We start from the raw sequence: 13,922 nt of genomic DNA on the forward strand, positions 1-13,922 counted from the left end.
TGGAAATGTTATAAATCTAAACAAATAGATGAACTTTAAAATATAGATAAGCCGTCACATACAACAAAAAATTAAAGTATTGCTGGAGTTTGCCCTAGTGAGACTGGATTTGTGAAGACTAAAAATGATCTCAAAAAAAAATCCTTCATATTCTGGTCTGTCCCATGACAGGTTTAGCTGACTCCTGCACTCCAAGAACCAAGGCACAGTTTCCTTTCCACAATGCTGCTCAGTTGCAAGATTTTCTTGTGAGAAAACAAAGCAACTGAGAGTGCTCAGCTTGTCTGCTGCTAAGTGATACACACAGAGTGCTCAGCCAACTCAGAGTGGATCACAGTTACAGTTTAATAGTGCAAAATAATCTTGGCTTGACAGTTTTAGGACAGGAAATAAAGGAAAAGAACATATTTTAAACTGAAACAGCAAGGAAAAAGTTATGGAGACAGAATGCAATTTCCTTTGTTGGAATGTGACCAGAGCACCAGGATTAAAGAATCAAGAAACTTATTAAGGCATATGAGGGTATAGAAGTGCACTGCTCTGTGTTAGGAGTTACTGGGGCACACATCAATATTACAGACAAACTCAATGCTCTGCTGTGTTGCTGCCAATTCCAGTGGATTTCACCCTTGTAAATGGTTTTGCTCCCCAGCACCTGGCCAAGAGCACAATGCAGCTCACCTGGATTGTGAGGAGTCGCCCTGAGAAGCCTCCCTTGCTCCCTGCAGTGGGCCAGGGCTCTCCAGCCTCCTGCCTTTCTGCAGGATGCTCCCAGGGGAAGGTCTCTCCCCACTCAGCCGGTCCTGTAAGAGGTTTTCTCTGCTCAGGTTCACATCAGAGTATGGGCAGCCAACTAAGCTGTGATGGAGAAACAAAAAAGAGACAGGACAATGAAAGCTTTACAGTCATACAGTATTCCCTACCTCAGGAAGCGAAATCCATCAAAAACCCAGAAAAAAGGAGGCCATCTCAGGAGATGCTGTTATCCAGCTCTAGGTGTGAGAAAGCAGGGACCATATGGCAGAATTAAAACCTAAAGTCATGTTGTTAAAGAGCCAGCACAGAGGACAAGAATTCATCCTCTGTAACTTGCTTATCGGAACAACATTTCATGAATCAACAGAGTTCTGCGACTTTTAGTCTGAAAAATTCAAAGCCCTTTGCTGTATTATAAACTACCAGGTCTTCTGACCTTCCACTTGAGATTGTTTTCTTGCTCCTAAAATAATTTACTTGAGAAAAAGCTTCCTCTTCCAAAAGCAGACAAGAAATCAAAAGGCAGAGCACAAAACATAAGCAACCTCTCCTCACTTATACTTTAACATCCTTCCCATGCCCTCTCTTTAACTGTCTCGTTGCATGTTGTTCTTGGGTATATTATTTCACAAATATAACTCCTTCAGTACTGCTGGAATGTAGAATCTGGAGTGAATGAATCTGTTTGCATTGCAGCTATCATGATTATAGTGGTATAAACAAAATTTATGATCAAACAGCCTGCTTAGACACAAGAGGGAGCTGTGACTGCAGTTATAGCTATCTCCAGAATAACTACCCTGAGATCATTTCAGTGCAGTGCAGTTGCTTGGTGCTGCATCATTATAGTTATTGTTGTTGTTGCTGTGGTTGTAGCTGCTATCATTGTCACTACATACGTGTAATGGGTTCCGTAGCGGGGGCCCCGCACGTGCCCGATGCCCTGGCAGCCTGGAGTGGGACACGCCTGTCCCACTGCTCCCTCTGCATCTTCAGCACCTGGGAGCAGCAAAAAAAGGGAAGATAAACAGATTTGCACACGAAGAGCAGACTGCACTTAGGAGATTATCCAGCATAACAAAAGCTGTACTTACCTAGAGGAACTTGCAGGGCGTGTCCAGTTTTGTCACACCAGCCTACAGGATGGATGTCAGGGCTGTCTGCATCCACCCAGAAATCGTAGTGATGGTCCCAGCCATCAAAATGTATCTGAAAGAAGCAGAAGTCTCAGGGAAAGACACAGTTCAGGGCATGACTCAGCTCTTATGTTAACTTCCCCCTTTGTTTCACTTTGCTCAGCTTGGGGCTGATTCATTCAATCTTTCAGATCAATTTTTCAGTCAGGCGCAATCATCTCTGTGCTCAGTCTAACTCTTTGTTTTCTTGCATCTGTGTTTCACAGAATAACCAGGTTCTGGTGACACAGTCTGTCACCCAACAGCCCGTGGGATGCTCTAACATGCAAAGTCCAAAGCTATGCAAAAACAAATGCTTATTTGTTTTGTTTTCTGTGGATCCCAAAATACCATAAAAGCCAACAAGTTTGGTGAGTTCTGCAGTGGACAAGCTGCAATTTGCTGCTGGATGAAGAGACTGCAGTAGCTCAGATCCAGGTCAGGTTAACAGAGACTGAGGATCACTGGAGTTTAAAGGCTACTGGGTTGTTCATGCAGGAAGGTTTCAGTGTATGAATTGAGTATCTTGCCACTATGGACTGGCAAAGCTTGGCTTTTGTTCACAGCAATGAGACTCAAAACCAGCCAGATAATGGGGAGTGAACTCCACTCCTGCCCACGCAATCATCCTTTAGGAAGGAGATTTGTGGCCATGGAGTCTCCATCAGTGCAGCCTCCACTTTAGCTGGTTCATACTTAGTTTCTCAGAAGCCAAAGCACAACAGATTATTTGGGTAACATATTTGCATGAAAAGACTAGGTTAAAATGCATTTATGTGACAAATTTGTACTGGAGAATGACGCTGCTTCCCACGTGTAGCAGGATTTAAATTGCTCTGGGTTTCCCTTTCCTGGTAGAAAAAAAACACAGGCAGCTTCCCCAGCAGAACACTCCTGCTGCCATCAGTCACAGAGATCACAGGGAATAGGCCAAGAGAGGGGACATCTCACTGTCAAGTGTTAGTTCAAAACAGTTATGTTAGAACAGTAACTGACACCAGGCCAATTCCATCAGATTTCAGCAAAACAAAGCAACAGGAACCAATTCCAGCTGGGCAGGCCCGGAGGCCACAGCAGCTGCCAGGCTGTTGTTTGCTGCTCCTTGTTCCCAGGTGTTGTTTTCCCTGCACTGCCCATCCCAGGGCTCTCAGCACAGGCTCTGCACTTGGCAGCAAGGTCATACCTTAACACGATGGTTGTCTCTGTCAGTGATTGTTGCCACTCTTATCAAGATGGGATTTCGTCTGTCCACAGCCTCTAACTTGGTATTAACCTGGAATCCGTGAGGAGGACGCTGCAAGAGAGGATTGTAAGCAGAATGCTAAAAAGCCTTGGAGTTCAGAGCTGGCACCTGCTCTGAATGAAATGTGCTCCAGTTTCCATCCACCCCTGGCTGCCTTTGGAGCTTTGGGTTATCTCACATGGCACACTGTTCAGAGGCTAAAATCAGAGTTCCCAAGAGAACTTAGCTGAGTGTTTGTCAGCAGCCCCAAACTGCTGGAGAGGCAGCCTGAGGTGGCTCAGCACAGAGGAGCTGTCCCAGGCAGAACAAGAGGCCCTTCCCTCACAGACAAAAGGCCAGGAAGCACAAGTGGCTCCACTGACACAGCCTCCCCAGGCTGACAGCACACCTCCCACACAGCAGGGACATGGTCTTCTCTACAAGAGGAGACTGAGAAGGGAGAGATCTCAGCAGTCCATATGAGTTTCTCCAGGGCAAGTGTCAGAGGATGGTGCCAAACTCTCCAGCAGGGCCCAGTGACAGGAAAAGGAGCAATGGCCCTGAAATAAAACACTAAAACCTCAACATGAGGAAGAACTTTTTGTGGAGGCTAGCAGAGCACTGGAACAGCTGGCCAGGGAGGGTGTGGAGTCTCCCTCTCTGGTGACATTCCAAACCCACCTGGACGCAAAATTCCAAAGCCACCTGGGTCACCTGCTCCAGGTGACTCTGCCTTGGCAGGGGGTTGGAATGGATGACCTCTCTTCCAAGCTGACTATTCTGTGATGTCACACCAGTCAGGACAGTGGCCAGTTCTCCACTTTTCACATCTGAACACACCATTGGCTGAAGCCTCTCTTCACTACCCTACATCCTCCCTGGCACCAGCTACAGCTCCTGCCTATCAGTTATCCTCACTACACAGACTGCTCCTTAGGACAACACCTGTGCTGCTCATGAACTACTGCTGGGAGCTGCTGTGCTGGGGCCCACAGCAGCTCTGGCCCTGGAGCCTCCTGTGCAAATGTTCACTCACCCTTTTCCTCAAACCCTGAAGACTTTGGGAAAACTCCAGAATGTTCTTTGACCTGATGTGTGCACCCTATGTAACCTCTAAGCAATAGACAGCTTTTACCAATTTTTCCATTTATCTGACTGCAAATTCCTCCTCTGACCTCCTCAGCAAGAGGTTATGGATGCTCATTCAAAACATGTCTCTCTTCACTTCTGCACACAGAGGTGAGGGTTTTAGCAAGAAATGATGAATTGTCTATTTGAACATGACCAAGTTAATGAAATTATTAAAATCACTCTTCCCTCCCAGTCTTCCTTACCCTTATTATTACCATTGGCTGGGGGCAGGAAGGAGATGCACTCCTGAGCTAAGGGGTTTAATTCCACACCTGAAGCTCCTCTTTGGCCATTTCACCTGGACACAGACATCTCTCAGACACTGGACACACCACAAAACAGACAATCTATACTGCTTTTATTTTCAAGAGCATCTTATTGAACCAGCCAACCTTGCGTGTCCTCCCTGAAGAAGAAGCTGCATTCAAGGTCCAAATCCTGCCCAGAAGAGGAGCCAGGCTCTTTGCTTAAGCCTTGCTGAAGGGTTGCTGCCCTTTTGGCAATAGCTTATGAATGTTCTGAAATTGCCAGCCCAAGAGGATAGGCTGAAATAACAATGCTTACATTGGAGCTGTCTCCTGAGTTTTTGGGTGGAGAGGGCAGAAATCCAGACCCAAGACCTGCTATTTGTGCTGATGACCTGTGTCTCCAGACTACATAAGACAGCTCTTTAAAATTGTTAAAAGCTAATTCAGTGAGAAATGCCTGTTCTGGCTCTCAACCTGCATTTTTATGTACTGATTTCCTGTAATTGCTAGCTGGAATAATAATAATTATTTTTAAAAAATCAATAGCTTTGCCATTTATTTGCACTTCAGTCCAACCAAGCCAGAAAAAAATAACGAGGTTTGATCTTGAAAGAGTCCTACTAACTGCTGATATATCAAATACCTTTTCTTTTTTGTCTCATTTTTGAAACACAGTTTTAGATGCTAATTTGCACTCTGGAGTTTCATGAGGGCCAGAACTGGTCTTCCTACTCTTCTCCCAAAGCCTGATACCTGACGGAGCAGAACAGTGGCTGCAAGAATGTCTGGAAAACAGAAAAGAAGGCAGACAAGGCAGCTGCATCCCACTTGGGAAGACACTTCACTTTGGAAGAATCCAAAGAAGGGAGTTCTGGGTACTGAACAGGCTCCCCGTCCTGAGCAAAGCCTCTTATGTTCAGGTATCTCTCACCACACTTCAGACCCTGAAAATCTGAGGGAAGAAGCCACAATGGCAGATCTTACAGAGGACTTGGGCTGGGAGTTTTAAGTTCACATTTTCCAGCTCTATTGGGATTTCAAAAAAGCTCAGTCCATCCTTGGGGGCAACAACTGTGTCCCACTGACAGCTCCACTCCTCATCCTGCCCCTGGCTCCCAGGTGCTTCCCAGCCATGGGAAACCTCAATGCCAGGGATGTTTTGGACATGCTGCATATAACTCCAGATAAAGCCCTACTGTTCTCTGAAGAGGCAAAAACTTCTTTCACCTCCCTGACACCACTCTGCAGCCTTCACCAACCTCATGTGGGCACCTGCTGAAATCTGGCAATTATCAAACCTGCCTCGCTGAATTTTTGCCACTCTTATCTGAGGCCTCCCTGATTTATTTTCCTTCTCAGTCCCAAAGACCTTTCCACAGAAATACACAGGAGGGCAGCAGGTATTAACCTGCAACTCCCACTTCAGAAAAAGGAACCAAGACAAGTGTCACGATGGCCAAGAAGAGTTTTTAAACATATTGCAAAGTTTAGCAAGGTGAGCCAGCAGCATGGAAGGGGAAAAATCAAATTAAAAGTACACTCATTTTAGAGGCTTTTGGTTTGTTTCTGCTCACAGTGAGACTCCAGATAAACACACTGAACTGCAATGAAAGAAACAAAACTCACTGTCTCAAGGTTGAGAGAAGCACCTTCACACTGAGTCTGTAAGATGGTCTTAGGGGTTTGGCAGAGATGCTCTTTCATCTGTTAATACATTCATTTCTGTGGAGGGCACAGCTGGCTCCTCCCCAGAAAGACCATGATCTGTATCAGCACACATAAATCCTTGATATGAACTTCTCTACCTTAATTCCAGCCTCACTAGACAGGGAAGTACAGATTTCCATAACTGCAAGGTGAATTTTAGAAAAGGTTTTTAAAACTTCATGCAGAGGGGACACCAGATAACCACATTCTTTCTCATCTCTGTGCCCTCTATCAGGCACTTCCCACAAACCTCTGGAAGCCACTGTGGACTGAAGGCTCTGCCCTTAAATCTGCTAATGGAGCCACTGAAGATACTTAGTCAAAAATCCTTTCGAAGTCAGCCTTCCATAGTATCAAAAAACAAAAAAATCTTGTATTTTGCTCCGTGTTTTTGTTTTAGCAGCATTGAGATGATCTTAAACTCAAAGTTAACCACAGTTTCACCTTCCTCGCACAGATAAAGTGAACTATGCTCAAATAAAGCCTCTGACAAAAAAGGGTGGAAAACAGCACCTGAGCAAGAGCAATCAAAGACATTCACCCACCAGTTTAAATGCTCTTGCAGGAGCTGCTTGGGAATTAGTTTCTTCCAAGTACTTCTCCCATGAGAAGGCTTTGGAATCCCTGTGTCCTGAAAAAACAGAGAATAAACATTTCTGTAAGAAAAACCCCACATTTACTGTTACAAACTGCAAAAAGGCAGCTCTGTGACACTGTAATGATCACTTACAATGGATGGTGACCTGTTTGCTCCTACCCACCACCTTCAGCACCCAGAGCAGCTCTGCAGTTCCCCAGTGTAAAACTGGGAGCTCGAACCCTTGCGAGTTCACTTCTGCACAACTTAATCAATTCTCACCCTCTAAAGAAAACTCCAGTTGTGAGCTAGTCAGATGATTCTGTGATGTGCAATGGCATTACAAGTTAATTTCCTGTTTTATGAACTACTCTATGTGTGAGCACCTATAAGACTGCAGAACCTTCTCTCCTGCTGCCTGCTCACCCAGGCTCAGTGAACCCAGCAGCCTGGAGAGAAAAGGCTCCTCGGGTGTGCTGCTCTAACAACAGTGCCATGTCTCTCCCTGGCAATTACATTGAAGAAACTGCTCCACGTTTTTCCTGTTTCAGTAATGTTTACCCCCAGGACAGGCTCTTTTTGGCAGGAGGGTGCAGTGACTAAATGCTGAGCACAGTCTGCAAACTGCTGCACTAAGTCCTTCAGCAGAGAGAGCAGAACTGGCTGCAGGTTTTGTGGGGGCACAGGAAATCCTGATATGAGCAGAGAACTGCAGAGCCCAGCCCTGCTGAACCTTCCAGGAGCAGGGACAGATGAGGTGCTGCTGTGAGGGAATGTCCACAAACCCTTCCACATCAACAGTGAAGACACTGAGGCCAATTCCCCCCATGCAGAGGGATTGGGCAGTGCTTCCTGCTCCACTGAGCCTGGAACACAGCAACTACAGGAATTCTTGCTCCAGGGCTGTCAGTCTGACAAATGTCAGGCCTAATTTTTTTATGTTTGCTATTCTTAAGCTGAATGAGCACTTCCAAGGCCTGAGAAAAACACTGGTTTCCCTGTACGTTCTGTCCTCTCTTATTTGCCAACATTCTCTTCATTTACCAAATTCCAGTACAGCAGAAAAAGATGTGGATTAAGTTACTCCTTCATTTCCAAAAAGTCCATCTAGGAAATCATTAGAGCATGGTGCTAACAATGCCAAGGCCATAGTTCAATCCCTGTATGGGCCATTCATTTCAGGATTAGACTGAATGATTCTTGTCGGTTCTCCCAACCCAGAGTATTCTGTGATTTCCAGAAATTCCATCTAGGAAATCATGGTACAGATCCCTTTTTCTCCCAGCTCACCCTGAAGGAAATGCTGGAAATTCTCACTTTCTTGCTTCTAAAATCAAATTAAATTATGAATTACCAAACCCTGTTCCATTTTGTCCTAGCTTGCAAGATGTGGCTGGGGCTGTGTGTTCTGTGCCCACCTGTCAGAGCTGGGGCAGTTCTCTGCTGCTCTTGGGGCAGTTTTCTTGATCTCTCCCACAGCCAATCCTCCCTCCAGGAGATCTCTGCTCTCCATGGCCACTGAGTGTCCCTGCAGGGCTGATCCAATTCCAGCATCCCATGGGCAGATGCTGCGCCCAGGGCAGGAGCCAAGCATTCCTACCTGGATCCAATCTGAGCCTGGCACAGCACAGCAGCCTTTGCCCCCTGCATTGCCAGAGGAGCAGCTTTCTGCTGCCCTGCATGGCCAGAGGGAGCCCAGGCCCATCTGCAGCAGCCCTGGAGCTGCAGAGGAAAACTCCCCCCTTGTGCAGGATCCCTGCTGCAGCAGAGCCACAGCTGGCACTGCAGGAGGGCTGAGCCCCCATGGGATGGGGCTGTGCCACAGCCTGAGCCACAGCGTGCCAGGGCCTGCTCCCACTCTGGCAGCGTTGTTTTGTATTACTGCATTTTCATTTTTATATTTTCTTTTATTTTTTTTTCCTAATAAAGAACTGTTACTCCTATTCCCATATCTTTGCCTGAGGTCCTTTAATTTTTTTTCAAAATTACAATAGGAGGGGAGTGGTTTACATTTTTCATTTCAAGGGGTACTCCTGCCTTCCTCAGCAGACATCTGTCTTTTCAAACCGAGACAGATTTCTTCAATGAACTATGAAACAACATAAATTGCAGTGGCAAAGAGTAGGAACAACATTGTTCAGGCAGTAAAGAGTTCTGAAGCGAACCTGGAGCTTGCAAATATGTAATTATGTGGAAGATATAGTTTGCAGGTTTTCTGGCTGAGGCAGAAAGTAAGTCTCACTTGCAACCTACCAGGTGGTGTTGTCAGTGGGGTTCCAGTTTCTTGGCAGTAGCCAACAGGACGGATATATGGGCTGCTCGTTTCACACCTGCACCAAAGAAGGAAAGTTGGCACCAGTCAGATGGAAAGCAAAAAGAAAGGCAGGATTTCAAATGCTGTCTGATAGGCCTTTGCTGGGTGAGCAGATGCTTTCAGTGGGTGTGATCACAGTGTAGAAGACAAGCACTGCCTCGTTAGAATGTGTAACACTGGGTTTTCAAGGCATTCAAGCTGTCCCAAAAGAAAGGGAAATACAAAGTAAATCCTGAAATGGTTTGGTTGGGAGGGACCTTAAAGCTCATCCTGTTCTACCCCTGCCATTGCAGGGACACCTTCCACTGTCCCAGGCTGCTCCAAGCCCTGTCCAGCCTGGCCTTGGGCACTGCCAGGGATCCAGGGGCAGCCACAGCTGCTCTGGGCACCCTGTGCCAGGGCCTGCCCACCCTGCCAGGGAACAATTCCTAATTCCCAATATCCCATCCATCCCTGCCCTCTGGCAGTGGGAAGCCATTCTGTGTGTCCTGTCCCTCCATCCATTGTCCAAAGACCATCTCCAGCTCTCCTGGAGCCCCTTCAGGTACCACAAGTTTTCTCACCTCCAGTGCTTCCCAGCCAGCTCAGACAACCCCCACTGGCTCTGCACTGAGCTGCCCAGCACACCAATGGGAAGGGAACTACCGGGCAACTGCTCTTTGTGAAAACCCCAAGGAATTATTCAGATGCCTGAAAACTGATATAAGATCCCAGCTTTAGGGCCTGCATGTAAAACAAAGCCAGTCTACCTTCAGCCATGTATCAGAAATAGAGTCTTTTACCAGTAGTCATAGCTCTCATCCCAGTTATCGAAATGGATCAGCAGCCGGTTTTCCACCATGTCTGTGATGGTGGCAACACAAACCATGGATGGGTTCTTCTTGTCCACTGCCTCCAGTTTCATTCCCAGACGAAACCCAGAAGGTGTGACAGGCTAAGGAACAGGATACCAGGAAAGAGAAATCAGCCACATTCTTGATCAAGCCATTGAAATCCCCATTATAAACTCCTTTGATCCCAAAACCCACAGAACAAAACACGCTACAGGGACTATCAAGGTGTTTGCAGACAGGATTTTCCATGAGTTCTGGCAATGACTATTACTAAAAAAGAGCTAATGTGGCTCAAAAAACAGAATTTCCAGGTACACTGACCACTGCAGCCTCCCAGGCTGAGACACCCTGCAGTGATTTACTGAGGATAACAGGCATTGCACATCCTGTTTTACTGGTGGAAAAGCTGGGTGAGCCTTCAAGGAGACAAAGTGCCTGAGTGGGAAGTAGGGCAGAGCTGGGCCCTGATCCCACTGGAGGCAGTGACTGTCCATGAGCAGCCTCCAATCCACCCACTGTGGGCTTTGTGCCATCCCAGTAACACAGAATGGGATGGAGATTTCACAGCAACTGAGAGAGCACCACTGGGATGCTCTCTTGGAAGGATGACAAAAGCTCAAGATCCACAGCCCCATAATGAATCGCATGGCACACATGAGCATGCTGCTGGAATCCAGGAATTATTTTGGAAATTATTAAATTACATGAAAGTGACACAAATATCTTGACTGCAGGGGCACAGTAAAACAGACGGTTGTAATATATTTAATAAATGTTTCAGTAAATCTTTTCCTCCAGCATTAAGGAGGAAGGAAAATACAAATTCTTTCTCTGGAATGTCAGTGACTGGGGAAAGGAAGAAAAATTGTACTAATTTTCCTTCTAAAAAATAAAACACAGCACGAAGTAGTTTGCATCTGATTGTACCATGGCTGTACCTCTGACATAAGCATATTAAAACCACATAAATATTCTGGTCAAAACTCACTTAGCACCAGACCTATTGAAACCCCTTCTATTCCATATCACCACTTACACTGCTGAGGGTCTTAAAAAGGCTTTTTGGAGCTGCTTGAGCTTTGCAGTTCTTCAGATAGGAAGTCCAATTAAATTCTCCCTCCTTGAAACCTAGGAAGAGAGAAAAAAAGATTGTTTTACATGGCCCTGGTACATTCTGGTGGGTTTTTCAGAAATGGAAATTACCTGGAAAGAATATGAACTTTGCATGAAAACTACCCTGCTATGATCTCCAGGAGCTGTGCATTTCAGCTAAACCAGCTCTCTCTTATTCACCATAATGTCCAATCATTAATCTCAAACTTCAAATGTTTCTAGAAATTGAATGCAGGAAAGAACTGAACGCAGAAAATAAGTATGTTCTGAAGCACAGAGAGACATTCAATCTCTGCTGTAACTAACAATGTCAGTCTTTAGGAATATCACAGAGAAGATATTTTGCTCTTTTGTGAGTCACTGTGTTAGTTAAACCTCTTCCCTTTAGCCCCTCAGATCAAGTTCTACGATGAAATCACACTAAAAATGAAATATGCAGAGCCAGGACCTCGTCGTAGAATTTATGGTTTCTTGTACACCGCTCTATTTTCTGTCATACCTTTAGGAGGGAGCAGCTTATGGCTTGTTTTTTCACACCAGCCCACAGGGTGGATGTCTGAGGAATCAGCATTAGCCCAGAAGTCGTAGCACTCTGGGTAACCATCGAAGTGCAGTCGCATCCTGTACCCCTGGACCTACAGGGAGAGAAGCTCTGATTATCACCAAGGGTCACAAAGGAGAAAAAGAATCACTTATAAAACACTCCCTCATGTTTGCACTTACAGAGAAAGTAACTTAGGATCTCATTTCTTTCTCAGGAACTCTAGCTGTACTTTAACTTATTTGCTCTCCCAGTTTCCATCTTCCTCTTTCCCCACTTCAAACAGCTGGAAACAGAACTGGTCAGTGGAACCTCCCTGAGCCCCTGCTCCATGCCATGAACATATTCCTGGGGTACAAAAGCAGCCCCAGAACTTAATTGTCTACACGAGATCAACCCAGATTTCACATAACTGAAGCTGCATAAAAGCATTCTGACTTGTTTATATTTACTAAATCTTGGGGCCTCGTGGCATTGTTCTTTTTCATACTCCTTCACTACAGGCAATTAATAGGTTTGCTGTTCTTAGTTACAAGTGCAAAAATCTGCCAGTAGGATTTCAGGCAAAGATCCTTAATTACAGAACACCTTTCCTTCAGTGTCACCATTAATTAACTAACTAAAGTACCCTTACTCTTATGTTTCTACTTTTTCTTGAAAAAAGAAATAATTCTAGATGTACATGGGACTTTTGGAATCAAAGACAAGAAAAGCAACTACCTCAGCAACTGTGAGAACACAGAATCGAGAGGGGTGTTCAGGATCCACCCCTTCCAATTTCATTCCAACTTTAAATCCATTTCGGCCTTGTGGGAATGACTGATACTGTGAGGGGGGAAGAAACATTTGTTTTTAATTCTTAAAGACAAAATCTATTGCAGAGCAATCATAACATACTTAAGGCTTCAATTTTTATATTTCAGGTTTCAAAAGCTCAACTCGGAGAAGAAAATCCCACCCCAAGTGACTGTGGCTCCAACAGACAGGTGCAGGCTCAGGGATCAGTAAGGGCACCATCACCTTATTTCACATTTACTCATTATTCTAATTAATCTCTCAAAACCACTGCACTGTTGCAATTAGTTACGAACGCATCTTTGAGCAGATGCAGAAATGAGCTCTTCTCAAACACAAAAGAATCCCCTTCCCAGCTCAGTGCAGAATCAAAGAGCTGGGAAAGCCATGATCACTTTGTGTCAGTCCAGACCCCCACCAAAAGGTAACTTGTCAACTTCAAATGGCGAAAGGGACAGGGCAGGCTTGATCTGCAGCCCAGTTTTACAGTTATTCCAGAAAACTTCAGTGGTTTTCATTTATCTGCAGTCAATCCAAGTGAGACAGCTGAAATACAGCGAAAGTTTAAAAGCACCCTGAACTGGGGCTGCAAATGACCCAGTGCAGGATTGGACCTTCCTTTCAAGCTCCCTCTGGGGGGACCAACAGCCCTGGGCTCTGCAGAGCTCACTGGAGCTGCACATTTAACTGGGTGCAGAGGCAGCTTCACCGAGGCTGGACGGGGCCTGTGGCACTGCCACGTGGCTGACACAAGCCCACCCTCCCTCCTGGCACTGCCAGCGTGCCCACACCACTGCCTGGGCAGCACAGGACAGGCTGGGAGGGCTCTGCTCAGCCCCACAGGACATGGCACAGACAGCAGGCTGTCCCTCTCCAGCCTAACAGCCACGGGGCCAGAGGAGAGCAGATCTAAACTGCTGCTGCTCATTTGTGGGATTCAACCAGCATTTTGTACACCCTGCTTTGGGATGAGATGCCCAGGGCAAATGCCTGTCTCCCTGGCCTACTTGTACCAAAACAACTCAGAAATACAAGTGCAGGTTAAGGGTGGTCTGCAGTCCCACCTCATCCTGTGACTGCCAGTAAGCCTGTAATGTTGCCTGAGAAAAACAGCAAGAGAGTGAAGAAAGCTGCCAACCTCTCTGAACAGCTTTAGGGAAGCAGCTGGCATCTGTTCCTCTTCCAAGTAGGAAGACCAGTTCCATACCTTCTTCTTTCCAGGAAGCACTAATTAATCAAAAACAACAAGAAAATGAACGCTTCTCTCTGATGCCTCCTGCTCTGCTTCTCCTCTCTTCTTCTCCTCCTCCCTTGTTTGCTGTGGCACCCCAGAAGAGAGAGTGTTACTCAACTTCTGAGGAAAGGTTTTGCTTTCCTTCTCTGCTTTTGCTTGCTTTTGGAAAGTCCAGCAATAGGAAAACTGTGCTCATTTCCTCAGGAAATGAAAATTTATTGTATCACAGGTCAAATGAACTGTGGCATCTGGACCGCTGGCAAGCTGCCCATGGAA

At 45.9% G+C, this 13,922-nt stretch overlaps 1 protein-coding gene across 4 annotated transcripts in view; it reads right to left on the minus strand.

The window, feature by feature from the left end:
• Window positions 1-13,922, minus strand: part of LOC102061802 (lethal(3)malignant brain tumor-like protein 3) — a 42,621-nt gene that overhangs the window by 15,873 nt on the left and 12,826 nt on the right. For 2 of the 4 annotated variants that reach the window (XM_074555487.1, XM_074555486.1), the window contains exons 5-15: window positions 13,551-13,639; window positions 12,338-12,442; window positions 11,576-11,711; window positions 11,000-11,091; window positions 9,913-10,064; window positions 9,070-9,146; window positions 6,785-6,870; window positions 3,115-3,225; window positions 1,851-1,965; window positions 1,656-1,755; window positions 682-858 (exon numbers count right to left, since the gene is read on the minus strand). In XM_074555487.1, coding sequence (XP_074411588.1) covers window positions 682-858; window positions 1,656-1,755; window positions 1,851-1,965; window positions 3,115-3,225; window positions 6,785-6,870; window positions 9,070-9,146; window positions 9,913-10,064; window positions 11,000-11,091; window positions 11,576-11,711; window positions 12,338-12,442; window positions 13,551-13,639 — 1,240 coding nt within the window. The remainder of the gene's footprint in view (window positions 1-681; window positions 859-1,655; window positions 1,756-1,850; window positions 1,966-3,114; window positions 3,226-6,784; window positions 6,871-9,069; window positions 9,147-9,912; window positions 10,065-10,999; window positions 11,092-11,575; window positions 11,712-12,337; window positions 12,443-13,550; window positions 13,640-13,922) is intronic. The other 2 variants (XM_026797546.2, XM_074555485.1) reach the window with 2 other exon arrangements.

Source organism: Zonotrichia albicollis, chromosome 20 (assembly GCF_047830755.1).
Source record: "Zonotrichia albicollis isolate bZonAlb1 chromosome 20, bZonAlb1.hap1, whole genome shotgun sequence".
NCBI lineage: Eukaryota > Metazoa > Chordata > Aves > Passeriformes > Passerellidae > Zonotrichia > Zonotrichia albicollis.